Source organism: Zingiber officinale, chromosome 5A (genome assembly GCF_018446385.1).
Source record: "Zingiber officinale cultivar Zhangliang chromosome 5A, Zo_v1.1, whole genome shotgun sequence".
NCBI lineage: Eukaryota > Viridiplantae > Streptophyta > Magnoliopsida > Zingiberales > Zingiberaceae > Zingiber > Zingiber officinale.
In genome coordinates this window covers 111,440,463-111,454,285 of record NC_055994.1, presented here as the reverse complement: position 1 = coordinate 111,454,285, position 13,823 = coordinate 111,440,463, and the positions used below count along the sequence as shown (strand labels likewise).

At 38.0% G+C, this 13,823-nt stretch overlaps 1 protein-coding gene across 1 annotated transcript; it reads right to left on the bottom strand.

Moving 5' to 3' along the window:
• Positions 1-11,157: 11,157 nt before the first annotated feature.
• On the bottom strand, positions 11,158-12,235 carry LOC121983141 (AT-hook motif nuclear-localized protein 17-like). The gene has a single exon (XM_042536107.1). It carries the CDS (start codon positions 12,204-12,206, stop codon positions 11,319-11,321), a length of 888 nt encoding a protein of 295 aa, XP_042392041.1. The 5' UTR covers positions 12,207-12,235; the 3' UTR covers positions 11,158-11,318.
• Positions 12,236-13,823: the final 1,588 nt, after the last annotated feature.

The following is a 13,823-nucleotide window of genomic DNA, read 5'->3' as shown; positions in this document are numbered from 1 at the left end:
TTTATTTACCTCAATTTCTCGTTTTGAAATCTTATGTCTTAAAACAATTCCCTCTTTGACCATGAAGTGATATTTCTCCCAGTTCAGAACTAAGTTCACATCTTCACATCTTTGGAGAACTTTAGAAAGATTCAGAAGACAGGAGTCAAAGTAATTCCCATAAACTGACAAATCGTCCATGAATACCTCTATAATCTTTTTTGTGAAATCTGAGAATATTGTCATCATACAACGCTGAAATGTAGCTGGTACGTTACAGAGTCCAAACGGTATTCATTGATAAGCATAGGTACCAAAAGGGCACATGAAGGTGGTCTTTTCTTGATCTAGGGGATGTATTGGAATTTGAAAGAAGTCAGAGTATCCATCTAGATAGCAAAAATAGGAATGTTTTGTCAATCTTTCTAGCATGTCATCAATGAATGGTAAGGGAAAATGGTCTTTCCTAGTCTCCTTATTTAGCTTCCTATAATCAATACACATCCGTCATCCTGTAACTGTCCTTATTGGAATTAATTCATTATTTTCATTTCTAACCACCGTCATTCCCCCTCTCTTGGGAACCACATGGACTGGACTCACCCATTCGCTATCCGATATAGGATAAATAATTCCAGCATCAAGAAGTTTCAGTACTTCTTTCTTCACAACTTCTTTGAAATTCGGATTTAATCTTCTTTGATGCTCAATCAAATTTTTATATCCTTCTTCGAGTAGAATTCTGTGCATGCAGATCGAAGGGTTGATCACTTTAATGTCAGCAATGGTGTATCTGATTGCCTTTCTGTGTGCTCTCAGCTCCTTGATCAATTTTTGGGTCTCTATCTCAGTTAAATTTGTATTAATTATTATAGGGAAGGTGGAATTTGGACCAAGGAACGCAAATTTAAGGTTAAGCGATAGAGGTTTTAGCTTCACTTGAGGTGGCACAATCTCAGGCAAAGCTGGTTCCTGATCTAATAATCGTATTTCCTCATTTACTACAACTCCTTCTAGCGCTCCCTCAATTTCTTGAGTCATTCTCTCAATATCATCGTCATCATCCAAGTCCTCCCCCATAAATGATACTGAGGTAGATATCAACCCTCCCGGCGATTTTAATAAGACCTCTCCACACCAAGGGAATATTTTTTGTACATCCTTGCACCGCACACTGATGGATTCCTCTAATTCTTCCTGAACCTCTTTCCCTGCGTGTCTTAACTTATTTTCATCCATCGGCACTCCCACATGCTCTCCTGCTTTGATTGAGTGTAGAGATAAGTTTAGCACATCTTGTCCTGACCACTCGCTGAGATTTGATACCACCATATGGATTATTTCTCGTGCTTCATCCAAACCTTTTTTCATGAGTGCCCCCCCCCAGCCGCTACATCCAGAAGGCTCTTGTTCTGGAACGAGAGTCCAATGTAGAATATGTGAAGAATCAACCAACTCTCAATACCGTGATGTGGCCACTGATATAGAATTGATAGGTATCTATCCCAAGCTTGATGCAATGCTTCTTCGTCACGTTGTTTGAAGTGCAGAATCTGATCCCTCAATTGAGCGGTCCTTTTTAGGGAAAAGTATTTATTTAAAAATTTCCTCTCTAATTTATCCCATGTCCTGATGCTTCTCGATTGCAGAATGTTGAACCAAACCTTCGCATTACTTCTGAGGCTGAATGGAAAAGTTATAAGTTGTATTCAATCAGCCAGAACCCCCTCAATTCTCAGTGTATTGCAATAACTGTGGAAATCTAGGAGATGCAAGTAAGAATTCTCTGAATTTAATCCCCCAAACTAATTTTCTTGAACTTTAGAGATGAACGAAGGTCTGAGCATAAAATTCTTCATTGGGATTTCTGGCAACACAATGGGTCCTAGATCTTTAGCAGACTTCGGTGCTCCATAATCGTTTAATGGTCTTAACATCATGTCCTATCTGAATAGACCTAGAGTACGAAATAGACAGACATGTGGGGTGGTTGAATCTCCTGCAAGGTTAGCTCTTCGCATACAAGAACAAGATATAGAATATAGTAAAGAGAAGAAGAGATGAAATAATATTATTTTTAACGTTTTAATAAAAATGCAGAAGGCAAAGAAAAACAAGAATAAAATTATTTATCTCTAAATGTAAAATATTAGGAAAAGAAAAGATAAAGGAAAAGAATATAAAGTCTAGTCTAATCTACTATGATTATCACTAATGTTATAGACGCAGTCCCCGAAAATGGCGCCAAAAACTTGTTACTATTCCGCAAGTGCACGGATTCGTCGTCAGTAATAAAGATTATCGATCCCACGAGGACTGGTTATAAGCACTAGCGATGACACACTTAGGATTAACTAAACTACCGATGGTTGTAAGTTATCTAAAGAAAAAGGGTTTGGAAACAAAAACGAGAACTAGCAAAGAAGAAGTAATAGACTTGGTTTATGAAGAGTCCTAGGAGTTCAGTTTCATTGTGGTGATATTGATGTATCATGTTCTATCATTTACTCATTGTCCATCAACATGCTTTCGCCGGAAGCTGAAGTATCTATTCTTAGGTACCAAATAAAGAAGATCCTATAAAATCCTGTTACAGTTAAGCCCTATCACTAGGACGCCTCGATAGATCACAAGAACACTACTCTAATTGGTGTCACTAAGTATAGAGATAAGGAGCTTAGTTTGGTCTCTTACTTCCTTGTGGAGGCGTTGTCTCTCTTTTCAAGGAAGTACCCTAGATGTCCATGAACGGGTTACCCCTATCACTAGGACCCCTTGGGTGTACGATCTAGGATATTCTCTCTACGAGATAGGCAATTCCTACACAATCAATTAACATGATATAGAGATCGAGTAGTCGAAACAAAGCAAGCGAAATCATCCAATAAAATAGAGGCAAAAGTATGAGTCTTACATCAAATCAATCCACAACTACTCCCTCATCCTAGAACAAAGAATCTGCTCCATAGACACCGGGGAAAAACCCGAAACATAATGTTAAGCATATAATTCTCAAACAAGAAGAGAGAAAGAGAAAAGACGCTTATCCAACAACGACATATGATCTTTAGATCCAATCCTTTGCTTCTGGAGTTGATGTGGTGATGAAGGATCGCTAGACGAAGGTCCTGGATGGCGTAGAATGGCACCAAGTCGATTCTCTCCCTAACAGCTCGCTTCCCGGCTTCCCCCCTTGAGGAAAATGGTTAAAACCCTTTTATAGGCTAGGGCGCGTCTGCGGCAGCATGACCGTGTAAGGATGGCACGGTCGTGCCCTTTCTTGTCTCTGGCTGCGCTGCACGACCGTGCTAATTAGCACGACCGTGTGAATTTGGGGTTCGGCTCTGGGGGCACGACCATGCAGGATTGCACAACCGTGTACTACTTGGCTGCGGTCATAGGGGGCACACCCGTGCAAGTATGCATGGCCATGCTCTGATCTACCTCTGGGTTAGCCGCACACTGTGCAAGGATTGCACGGTCGTGCACTTATCCTCTCCTTTTTGGTCATACGGTTGTGCGAGGTTGCTCGGTTGTGTTCTCTTGCTCGTTCCGGTGCGTCGACAATCACTGTTTTTGCTCCGAAATTTATCCATGTCAACACAAAACTAAACAAAGAGCAGATATCCGAATAAAAGAGTATATACGATGAGTACATGATAAAAGAGGCGATCATACAAAGAATATATACCTATAAAATAAGTGAATGTGCGTTAAAACATGCATAAACGATCATAATATTTACGCACATCAGGGCACCGTAGCTTTGCGGAGTCGCGGATGGTGGTGTCCACCCGGTCCAGGTGCCTGAAACCCTTCTGGGTTCCCAGACCAAAAGATTTATCAAAAAGTGATGTGGCGTGATCCATTACGATGGGGATAAAATTTTATCCCCCTCTAAGCTCCTGAAACCCTTTCAGGCGCCCCGATCAGGGTTATAAATATAGTCTTTATCCTAGTATCTTAGAACAATCACTTGTAATCAATTCTTTTATCTGTTCTACTACTATGTGAGCTGTCAATGCTGTAAGAGGCTTCTCTTCTTGAAGGAGATTTTGAAACTGAGCTTTAACTTTCTTGAATTAGCAATCATATGATTGCAAACCAAGTAACCTCTACGTGCCTCTTCTTTCTTTCTAATCAGTTTGTTAATTACTTTTATGCAAGTGTTAGCTTAATAAAACTATAAAGTTAGAGAAAGATTTTTTTTATTGTGCAGGGCTATTCACCCCCCTCTAGCCGACCGCCAAGGGACCAACAGATTGAAATTGAAATTTAATCGATTATGCCTGTGTTAATCGATTGATACAATCAATTAAGTAGTTTAATCAATTACTTGATCGATTCCATGAGCCTCTGTACTCACAAAAATCCACCTCAATCGATTAACAAAATTGATTGAGGTGTGGTAATCAATTGATCTAATCAATTACCATAATTGAATTTCTAATTTCAACTTGAAATTTAGAAATGAATAAATAATTTTATAAAATTTTAAAAATCATGAAACTTTGTGTAGACATTACTTATGTCATATACTATCAGAGAAAAATAGTGTTCTAAGAAAATACATCCCATTTTCAGAGATTGATACAAAATTAGAAACCATTTAAACTTTAATATTTCTAGACTCTGTATCCAACTAATTAATGATGATTTCTATTAAAAGATAGACTTCAACAAGGTTTTATAAAATGATTTTAAAATAATTTTCAAAATAAATTTTCAACAATATTCTTTGGGCTAAATGCAAATGACTTGTACATTAAGTTTCCCAATGATTGGACTTCACATAATCTATTATTTTGATGATACTAAAACTCTAAAAAAATGTACTAAGTTAATATCTTGAGTTTTGTTCATCCTCCTAATATCTCACATGTATCTAATGTATCTCAAAAGCATATACAAGTCAAACCTATGGTCTTGTGAGATGTAAAATAGATTTTCCCTAAAACTAAGGGATCATGCATTTTTCACTAAGCATTTAAACTTTGATCATCCAACTTAGGATGTCAATTAATGTCATTATCCTTAATTACAATGGCTTAAAATTTATGTATGAAAATGATGATAACATACATTAAATGCATATTTTTAAAAAGAATTGCCCTTGGATGACTCTAGCTTTCCTAAACCTAGGTTTTGCTCTTTTGACCCCTTAACCAAATTTTCCATTCTTTTAAGGGATTTTTTTAATTTATCAAGTATTGATCTTAAAACTTTATTTTTTATCCTTAAATCCTTAAATTTTGATTTTCTATTATTGCCTTGGATACTTTTCTTTTTAGGCACATATTTAATTTATTTTGATTTTTTACCTAAATTATTATCTACCTTTCCATCTTTAGGTAAGTAGTCCTAGCATGAAAAGATTTATATTTTTTTCTAGATTTTTCATGCCTTTTATTTTCATGATAAATCCCATTAAAATGATAAAAATTATTTATAACATGTTTGTTATTATGATTTAAATCAGTACCATTAACTAATAATACCTTAGGCTTTCCTTGGAAGCTCCCCTTGACTTGAGCTTCCTCCTTTATTCTTGGTCGGATCTCTTTCCCTTGGATATTGGTTCCGATAATGTCCTTTTTAATTTCAAGAAAAGTACACAAAGTGTTCCTTGCCCTTGCATCTAATGAGGCCGACCTCCTTTGGCTTCTCCTTGCCCTTGGGTGCCACTTGGGCCTTCTTCTTCCCTAATTTATGACACTTATTCTTATAGTGCCCTTTTTTTCTATACTCAAAGTAAATGATATGATCTTTATTTTTACAAATTGAAATAGTTATACCTTTGCTTGTAGGGGTGACAAATTCTTCAATTGATTCAGATGTAGAAGCTTCTTCTCTATCCGGTGTCAATAAGCTCTCCCCCTCAATCCTTGTGGTGGATATTTCTTGAATTTTGTCTTCAAATGTTGAACATCTTTCAACTTCTGAATTCTCCTTGTCCAATGAATTTCCCTCTTTGGATTTGTCTTGACTTGGCAAAGTGGTGGGGTCTTTATGAATCTTAGCCAATTTTCTTGATAGCTCCTTGGCATCTTGAAATTCTCTAATTTGCTCAATGTGATGCTTGGAAACAAATTAACCAATAATTTGATTACCTTGTTGTTTGCCTCACACCTCTTGATTTGCTCCTCGGTCCATTTATTCTTATTGAGGAGCTTCCCATTTCTATCAATTGAAGTTTGAAATCCCTCTATTAGAGCAAACTATTACTTTATGCCCATTATGAAGAAATTTTCAACCCTTGATTTCTAAAAATCAAAGCTTCCAATTTCGAATAGAGGAGGTGCTTGGATATCATATCCGAATCTATCTTGACACTCTATTTTTGAACTTGAGCTCCTTAAATGATAATTTCTTGACTTGTTGACATTAGGATTTCAAGCTTCAATTTCTTCTTCTTAAGAAGAGCAGCCTCGCTCTGATACCACTTGTTAGGATACTTTGGGAGCTAGAAAGGGTGATTAGCTCCAATTACTTTATTGATGATGATTTGAACAGAAAAACTTGAAGCAATGTTAACACCCTTGATTTTACTTGGTATCCACCTCCTTGAGGTGACTAAACTATGAGTTCACTCTCCTTACTCACAGTACATTATGAAAACCTTCTTTTAGGAGGCGGAGAAACCTTGTACAAGTAAATATGAGAAATCCAACAAGAATAAGGAAATAAATATAACAATGAACAACATTTGCTCTTGATCTCATGTTATTGTGGATTGCCTCTTGATACTTGGAAAGTGCAGCAACACTTGTCTCCAAGAAGCTTCAAGAACTAGCAATGAAGGATAGAGAAGAAGAGATGCATTTAAATCTTCACAAAAGCTTTTATATCACGTGGATTAGGGGTCTCAATCGATTGACCTTACCCTCAATCGATTTCCATGTTAGATCTGAGCAAATCCAATTGTCTAAACCTCACAACGACTCTTTTCTTCTTCTCCCAATCAGTTACCTAACCGATTAAGATGGCCTCCATCTATCACCTGATCGATTCAGAAACCCATTATTTTCTCATAAATTCCTCTCAATTGATTAAACTCCTCATGAAAAAATAACTACCCAATCGATCAACCCAGTCGATTGGAGAGGGTTGAATCGATTGGCAATTGATTCAACACCTCTCTAAGTTCACGATTTAGGCTTCCAATCGATTGAGCAATCAATTGATGAAGGCTTAATCAATTATCCTAATCAATTTAGGCCTTCTCCTCTTTTGCGACAAATAGCTCCCAATCGATCACTTAATCAATTGGGAAGAGCTTAATCGATTGCTCCAATCGATTAGCTCAGGGTCAATCTATTGCCTTAATCGATTGCTCAACCATAACTTGCATGATTAAGTCTAAAGTTTTCTTGCTCAATATTTGGTCAACCGTAATCTATTGGAACTTATTCACCAAGTATTCGGTTAACCTTTGACCCATTTGGACTTTACACCCCACCAAGCGTATGGTTAACCTTTGATCTACTTGGATTTTACATCTTGTGCCAACTTCCCGTTAGACTTTCAATCACCCACTACGATCCTCCTTGACCCACTTGAATTTCCTCTTTCCTAATCGCAGTTAGAATTTTCCTTTGCCAATGTATAGTCCTCCTTAATTTACTTGGACTTTTCTTTGTCTAACCGCAGTTAGGACTTTCCTTTGCCTAATCGCAGTTAGGACTTTCCTTTGCCTAACCTTCGAGTTAGGACTTTTCCTTGCCTAACTTGTAGTTAGGGATTTCTAGTCAAGTATCCAGTCCTCCATGACCTACTAGACTCCCATCTCACATATCGTCAAATATCCGATAAATCATGACATATTTGACCTCTTCTCACATAATGTCCAAACATCAAAACTCAAACTCGAACCCACTCAAGTTTAGTCAAACTGGTCAAGCTTGACCCAAGGACGATTGCACCAATAATCTCTCAATAAGGTTAAGGGGGAGGAAATGTTAAAAATTTTTGAAAATATGTTTAAAATACTTTGAAAACACTAGTTTTGAAAATTCTTAAAAATTTCTTTAAAAAATACTTTTGAAAAAATTTTCAAAATGTTTTGAAAAAATAAAGAAACTTTAATTGTTCTTGTGATTTGGATTAACTCCCAAGAAACATAGAAAGTTCTCCTTGTAGTTAACAAGGATTCCTAAGAGCGTGTTAGGTTGAGGGGAGTCCTGATTGAAAAGTACAAAGTTCTTTCAAAATTAGTTTTGCTAGTTTTTCAAATTATATGTTTAAAAATATTTTGATAATGTTTTGAAAATTCTTTAAAAGTTTGAAAAAATCTATTGATTTTTATTAAAAAAACAATTGAAAATAATTTGGAAAATTCCTTGAAAATGTTTTGAAAATTGTTTTGCAAAATCAGTTGAAAAATAGTTTTAAAAAATCTTTCAAAATTAATTGTGCAAATTTCTGAAAATTACTTTTAAATAAAAAAAATATTTAAAATTTTTTAGTAATACTTAAATCTTGTCTAGCTTTGATACCTATCCTTAGATTAGTTTACTTATATTGAAAAATCATTGTAAAATGTGCTTAAAAATATTTTGATCATATCTTTGCAAGTTTTGAAAATATTTTGAAAAAATCTTTGAAAATTTTGAAAAATGTATTCGAGATATTTTTTTAAACACTTTTGCAAAGTTAGAACATTGAAAATTTATATGTCAAAATTTTAACACTTATTTATAAGTTTTTAAACTGTTGGTTGTGTATAAAAGTAAAACACATAATTTACTTCTACTTTGTAGAAATTAAATCTTGTACCTTTGTTGGTGATGCACCAATCACCGACACTGCAAATTTTCAAAATTGTTGTGAACTCTAGTCACAGACTGCTCGAAGTCGAAATGGTAGTCATATATCTGGAACTATCAACGTTATGTCACAACGCTTCAACACTATAACTGCTCTCTAAATTTTTCTTCTTTCACTATGTTTGCAGACTTCGATGAACTATCTTTACTCTTTTGCATTGAATTTCTTACTCTTTAGATAATCTCTTTTGATGTAATCTTTTACCACGTACATGTAGCACGTGATCACTTTATTCTTTCTCGATTTAGATCGGTCCTTATTATCTTTGCCTAACTCATATCGAGTCTTGCTCCTACCACGTTCTTGGTTACCTCTCACCATGAGCCCTTCACATTGAGATATCTCATCACTGGCTTTCTTCAGCTTGTGAAATCCTAAAAGAGCACATGTAACTTCCTTTAGCTTCAGGGTTTTCTTTCCCCACATAAGAGTCGTAACCAAGTTTTGGTATACAGGAGATGATGGTAAAGAATTCAACAACATCAACGTATTCTCTTCATCTTCGATTTTCACAATATGTTGATATGTTTTAAAAACTTATGATTTGATTGAAAATGTTGATATGTTAGCTCAGATCTATACCCTTTGTTATCTTAAGCCCAAATATTTTTTTTAAAGATAGAATTTGTTCGTCAATGACTTAAACATGTAATGACTTTTCAGTTTCTATCAAACTATCATCGATAATTCCTCATCCATAACGTGATACATCACGTTATCCGTTAGATAAAGTCTAACCGTTATCACCACCTATCCCTATAGTCCCTTTCAATTTGACCTTTCTATCACCTTTGATTTCTTTTCAGAAAATAATATTATACAGTGGGTGTAGATTTTTGAAATGTAACCATGTTGTTCTTTAAAATTTAATACTATAGTAATATTTGTTCTTCCTTGAATACAATCACGGCCATTAATGTGAGGGAAAAAGAAAATTAAGTGCTTCCATTAGTCAATTGCAGAAGACATTGTTCTATAATAATTAATAACTAATAATTAATATTAATAATTTAAAAAATAAGATAGAGTGCAAATTAACTCTTCAAGTTTGAAACATAGGAAAAACATGAGAAAAGGTAGACAAATTGCTGCCGCCTATGATTGCTGATAACCTTTGTCAAAAAGTCGAAAAGAAGCAGCATCATAACTCCTCTCCACCAACCCACCTGGTTTCTGTCTGGAATAATAGAATCCAAACAAGATCATCCTCAGAAACTCCAACCCACAAAAGACAAAACCCCATCCACTGCCCTGCACCAGATGCGCCTGCGCTCCCAATGAAAAAAGAAAGAGAGAGCGATGTGATAAGTCAAGTCATTCATGACTCTGTCAAAAGCTTGGGCTAAGCAGAAAGCAGAGAGAGGCACTTGTTCCGGCTCAGCAGCAGTAAACTACTCCAAGATGGCTTAGCAAAGTACATGAGGGAGAAAAGAGGCATGGTTGTGACCTTCTGCTCATGGTCTACTGATATCATTCGGCACAGAGCGGACAACGTCCAAAGCAAAAAAATAAAAAAAATAAAAAAGTAGAGGAATGCGTGTCAGGGCAGGCAAAGAAAAGAAGCGTGAGGCAGGCATTGAGTCTGATCCTCTGAAGAAGCAGGCCATGAGGGAGGGAAGCAGTTAGCAGAAGCAGCGAGAAGACCGCAGCAAAGAAGAGAAGAGAGGTTGAGTCATGGCTCGCGTGGGTATCTGTCTGCTGTACTTTTCTGCCATCATCCACCTCCGCTTTCCACTCTCCTCTGAAGGACAAACCCCAGCCATTCATCTCCTACCCTTTTTCCTCCTCGAGATTCCAGTCCAGAAGACCAAGGCGCGCGTTTGCAGGATCTAATCTCATCGCGAGGGACCTTTGCATGGCGACGAGTTTGGATTTGCTCATGCTGAAGACTGACCGGAGCGCGGGGCGCGCGATTCGCAGATGAAAGAAAGCAGAGAAGGAAAACTGATTGACAGGAGAAAATGAACAAATCAAATCTTTTTGTCATGTTGCTATGTTTTTATATTTGACTGTTTAATCATTTTAAATAAAAATTAATACCCTTTTTTCAATCGACAGAACGTCCCTAAACCCTAAACACAATTTCATTGCTCCAGTAATTTGGTAGGCAAAAGATATAAAGGATGGTAAACAGAACAATGACAAATGCTATTCTCATTATATATTTCATAATTAAAAATGGATCTATTTTAGTTCTTAACACTCATCTGAATTTGAATTCATAAAGAAGTTGGTTTGTTTTAGAAATGATGGGATTTCAGTGGTAATCAAAACTTAGTTTCCTAAAATATTTAGGGTTACTCAAAGTTCATATTCCATGTGGCAAACACGATGCAAAGCTTAACGTGTGAAGCAAACCACCGCAAAATCCACATAAATTAATTGTCTGAAACTTAATAGCAATGGAATCAATCGAGGCGAGTGCATGAGATGAAAAAGAGAGAGGATCGGATATTAAGTTTAAGCAGCGAGAAGAACGAGCGTTGATTAACAATTACGGGTTCTACGATCGATCAGTAAGGCGGCGGAAGCGGCATGCGGCCGGCCGGAGCCCAGATGATGTCCGGCGACAGATGCCCACCGTACACCGACTCTGCCGTGGTGGATACGGCATGCACGTGGCGGCGCCGGTGACGGTGTTCCTGCTGTTGACCACTATGCTCCTGCACGTTTCCTTCGCCTGCGTCTCCTCCTCCTCCGCCGCAGCCTGACACGGAGAGCGACACGTCCTCCTCCATTGGCAGCCGGTGGAATGTAGGGTCGGAGAAGGCGGCAGCCACCACCACTACTGTCCCCGCCGCCACCAGCGGACCCGCAACGGTCCCGCCCACAACCTGCCCCTGAGGCCCGGCCAGAGAGATCGACACCTCTCCTCCGCCGCTGCAGACTTTGGCGGCCACCGCATCGCCGGCCAGCGGCGGGAGGAACGTGGCGGACAGAGATAGGATCTCGAACCTGCCGTGGAAGCAGATGGAGGCGGCAGCCGCGGGCGGCGGCTGGCGAAGCGCGACGTTGGTGACGGCACCGGTGCCGGAGAGGACGCAGAGGCCGAGGCCCCGTCTGCGCGCGAATAGCCCCAGCGAACTGACGACGTCGTGCCCGGCGGGGATCTCGAGCACATGCGGGCGCATGGCGGCGGCCTGCGGCTCTGCCTCACAGGTGATGACGACGGGCGGCTTAGGCTTATTCTTGGAGCCGGGAGGCCGGCCACGGCGGCGCTTGGCGACCTCGATGGAGGCACCATCGCCTCCGCCTGACGAGGGATCCCCGGGTTTTACGCTCCCGCGGGGCGGACTCTTGAGGTTTTGAGGGCTGTGGACTTCTTGGAAGTGGTGGAAAGGGACAAGAGCTGTGTGTTGATCGGCATCGTCGCCGTCGCTGAGGTCGAGCTTGCTCTTCATGGCGGGGGTGGTGGAGTTGTGACAGTAGGTGTGGCTGTGAGGCTACAAAAGAAGAAGAAGCAAACCGGCGGAGAAAAAAAAAAAGTAAAACGAACCAGGGTGACCGGTCCAGCAGCCAGGTGACTCGGTTGTAATTGAAAATTGAACCGGATGATAATTTAATTTAAATAAATTATTATTATTATTATTATGATTTTATATTCTTAAATATAAAAATAGATTGAAGGACATTCTTTATTTATTATCGTTATCGTAAAAAAGATTTTTTTTAATATCAAAATAACATCTCCTCGCATTTTTATATTAAAATTTTTCTTATTAATTACCTGACTTATTTGATCAAATAAGTTATCAAATAAATGATCGTTTTCCAACTTCTCTTAAAGGTCCAATCTTGCTTTAGTCGACTGCAAATCAAATCCTCAATATTCTCTTAAAGAACCAATCTTGAGTAGACTCTAGTTGACTCATCACTCCCTTCAATAAATATCAACATAAAATTAATTGGATGACTGACTACAAACAATCTACAGTCGAGCCATTCACTAAGTTTTATCCAAAAATCAAAAGTGCAAGTCACTCATAAACTCTTAACTTGTTTAGGGCTTATTTACCAAAAGGTCATGACTCTTAATCTTCTTCCTCTACCAAAAGGACTCCTTTTTAGTCTTTTTTGCCATGTGACCTTGCCTTCAAAACTCTTATTTGTTTAGTTTCTAGTCAACTTTAATCTATTAAAATTTTTATTTATCATGCATCTAATCACTATTAATTTATCCCTACATGATGTCTAGTTAACTAGAAGGTGACACTCATTATAATAGGGCAATAGATTAATTTCCGGTGTGCACATGTCCTTAGGACAAAAAGTCTCTCCTACCCTCAAACCAACTTAGCAGTCGGCTATAAGTTAATCTCATGATTTACCTCCCTTCACATAATTTGGGAACCGGATGCGAGGGGTGCCTAGATGAGAATAATCACTTTTTGCTACAACTATTTGACTTGAATTTCCATCCACCATATACACAGTCACCCTTATGTTGGATTAGTAGACCAGTTAGATGGGGGTGAATAGATGACCTGCAAGTTAAATTAGCTTGTTCTCTTGCTTCTAGCTTAGCAAGAATACACACATTAATTAATTAAAAATAAATAACAAAACATAAAGTAAGAGATATAGTTTTACTTTGTTACCACCTGTATGGTTGTTAACCCAAGATAATTGAAAGCACTAAAGAAATTCCTTCAATAAACATTGAAGGCGGAGAAACCTCTTATAGCAGTTGAAAACTCAGAAAGAAATACAAAAGTTAAGAGCAGGTGTTATCTTTACAAGTAGATCTAGGGTGCTATTTATACCCCGCTGGTCAAAAGTGACCGTTGTGTTAGACCGATTAGGCCAGCTGGAGAGGGTTGAGTTGCCTAAAACACAAAAGCTAAACACCTTCTCGATCTTTCAATTCAGGTTAGTAGCAATAGCAAATAAAATAGAACCAATAAGAAACTAAAGAAAAGAGGCACCAGAATTTACTTGGTTACAACCTGGGTGGTTGTTAATCCAAGCCAGATGAAAGCTCTTAAGAATCTCCTTCGGTGAAGGTGGAGAAACCTCTT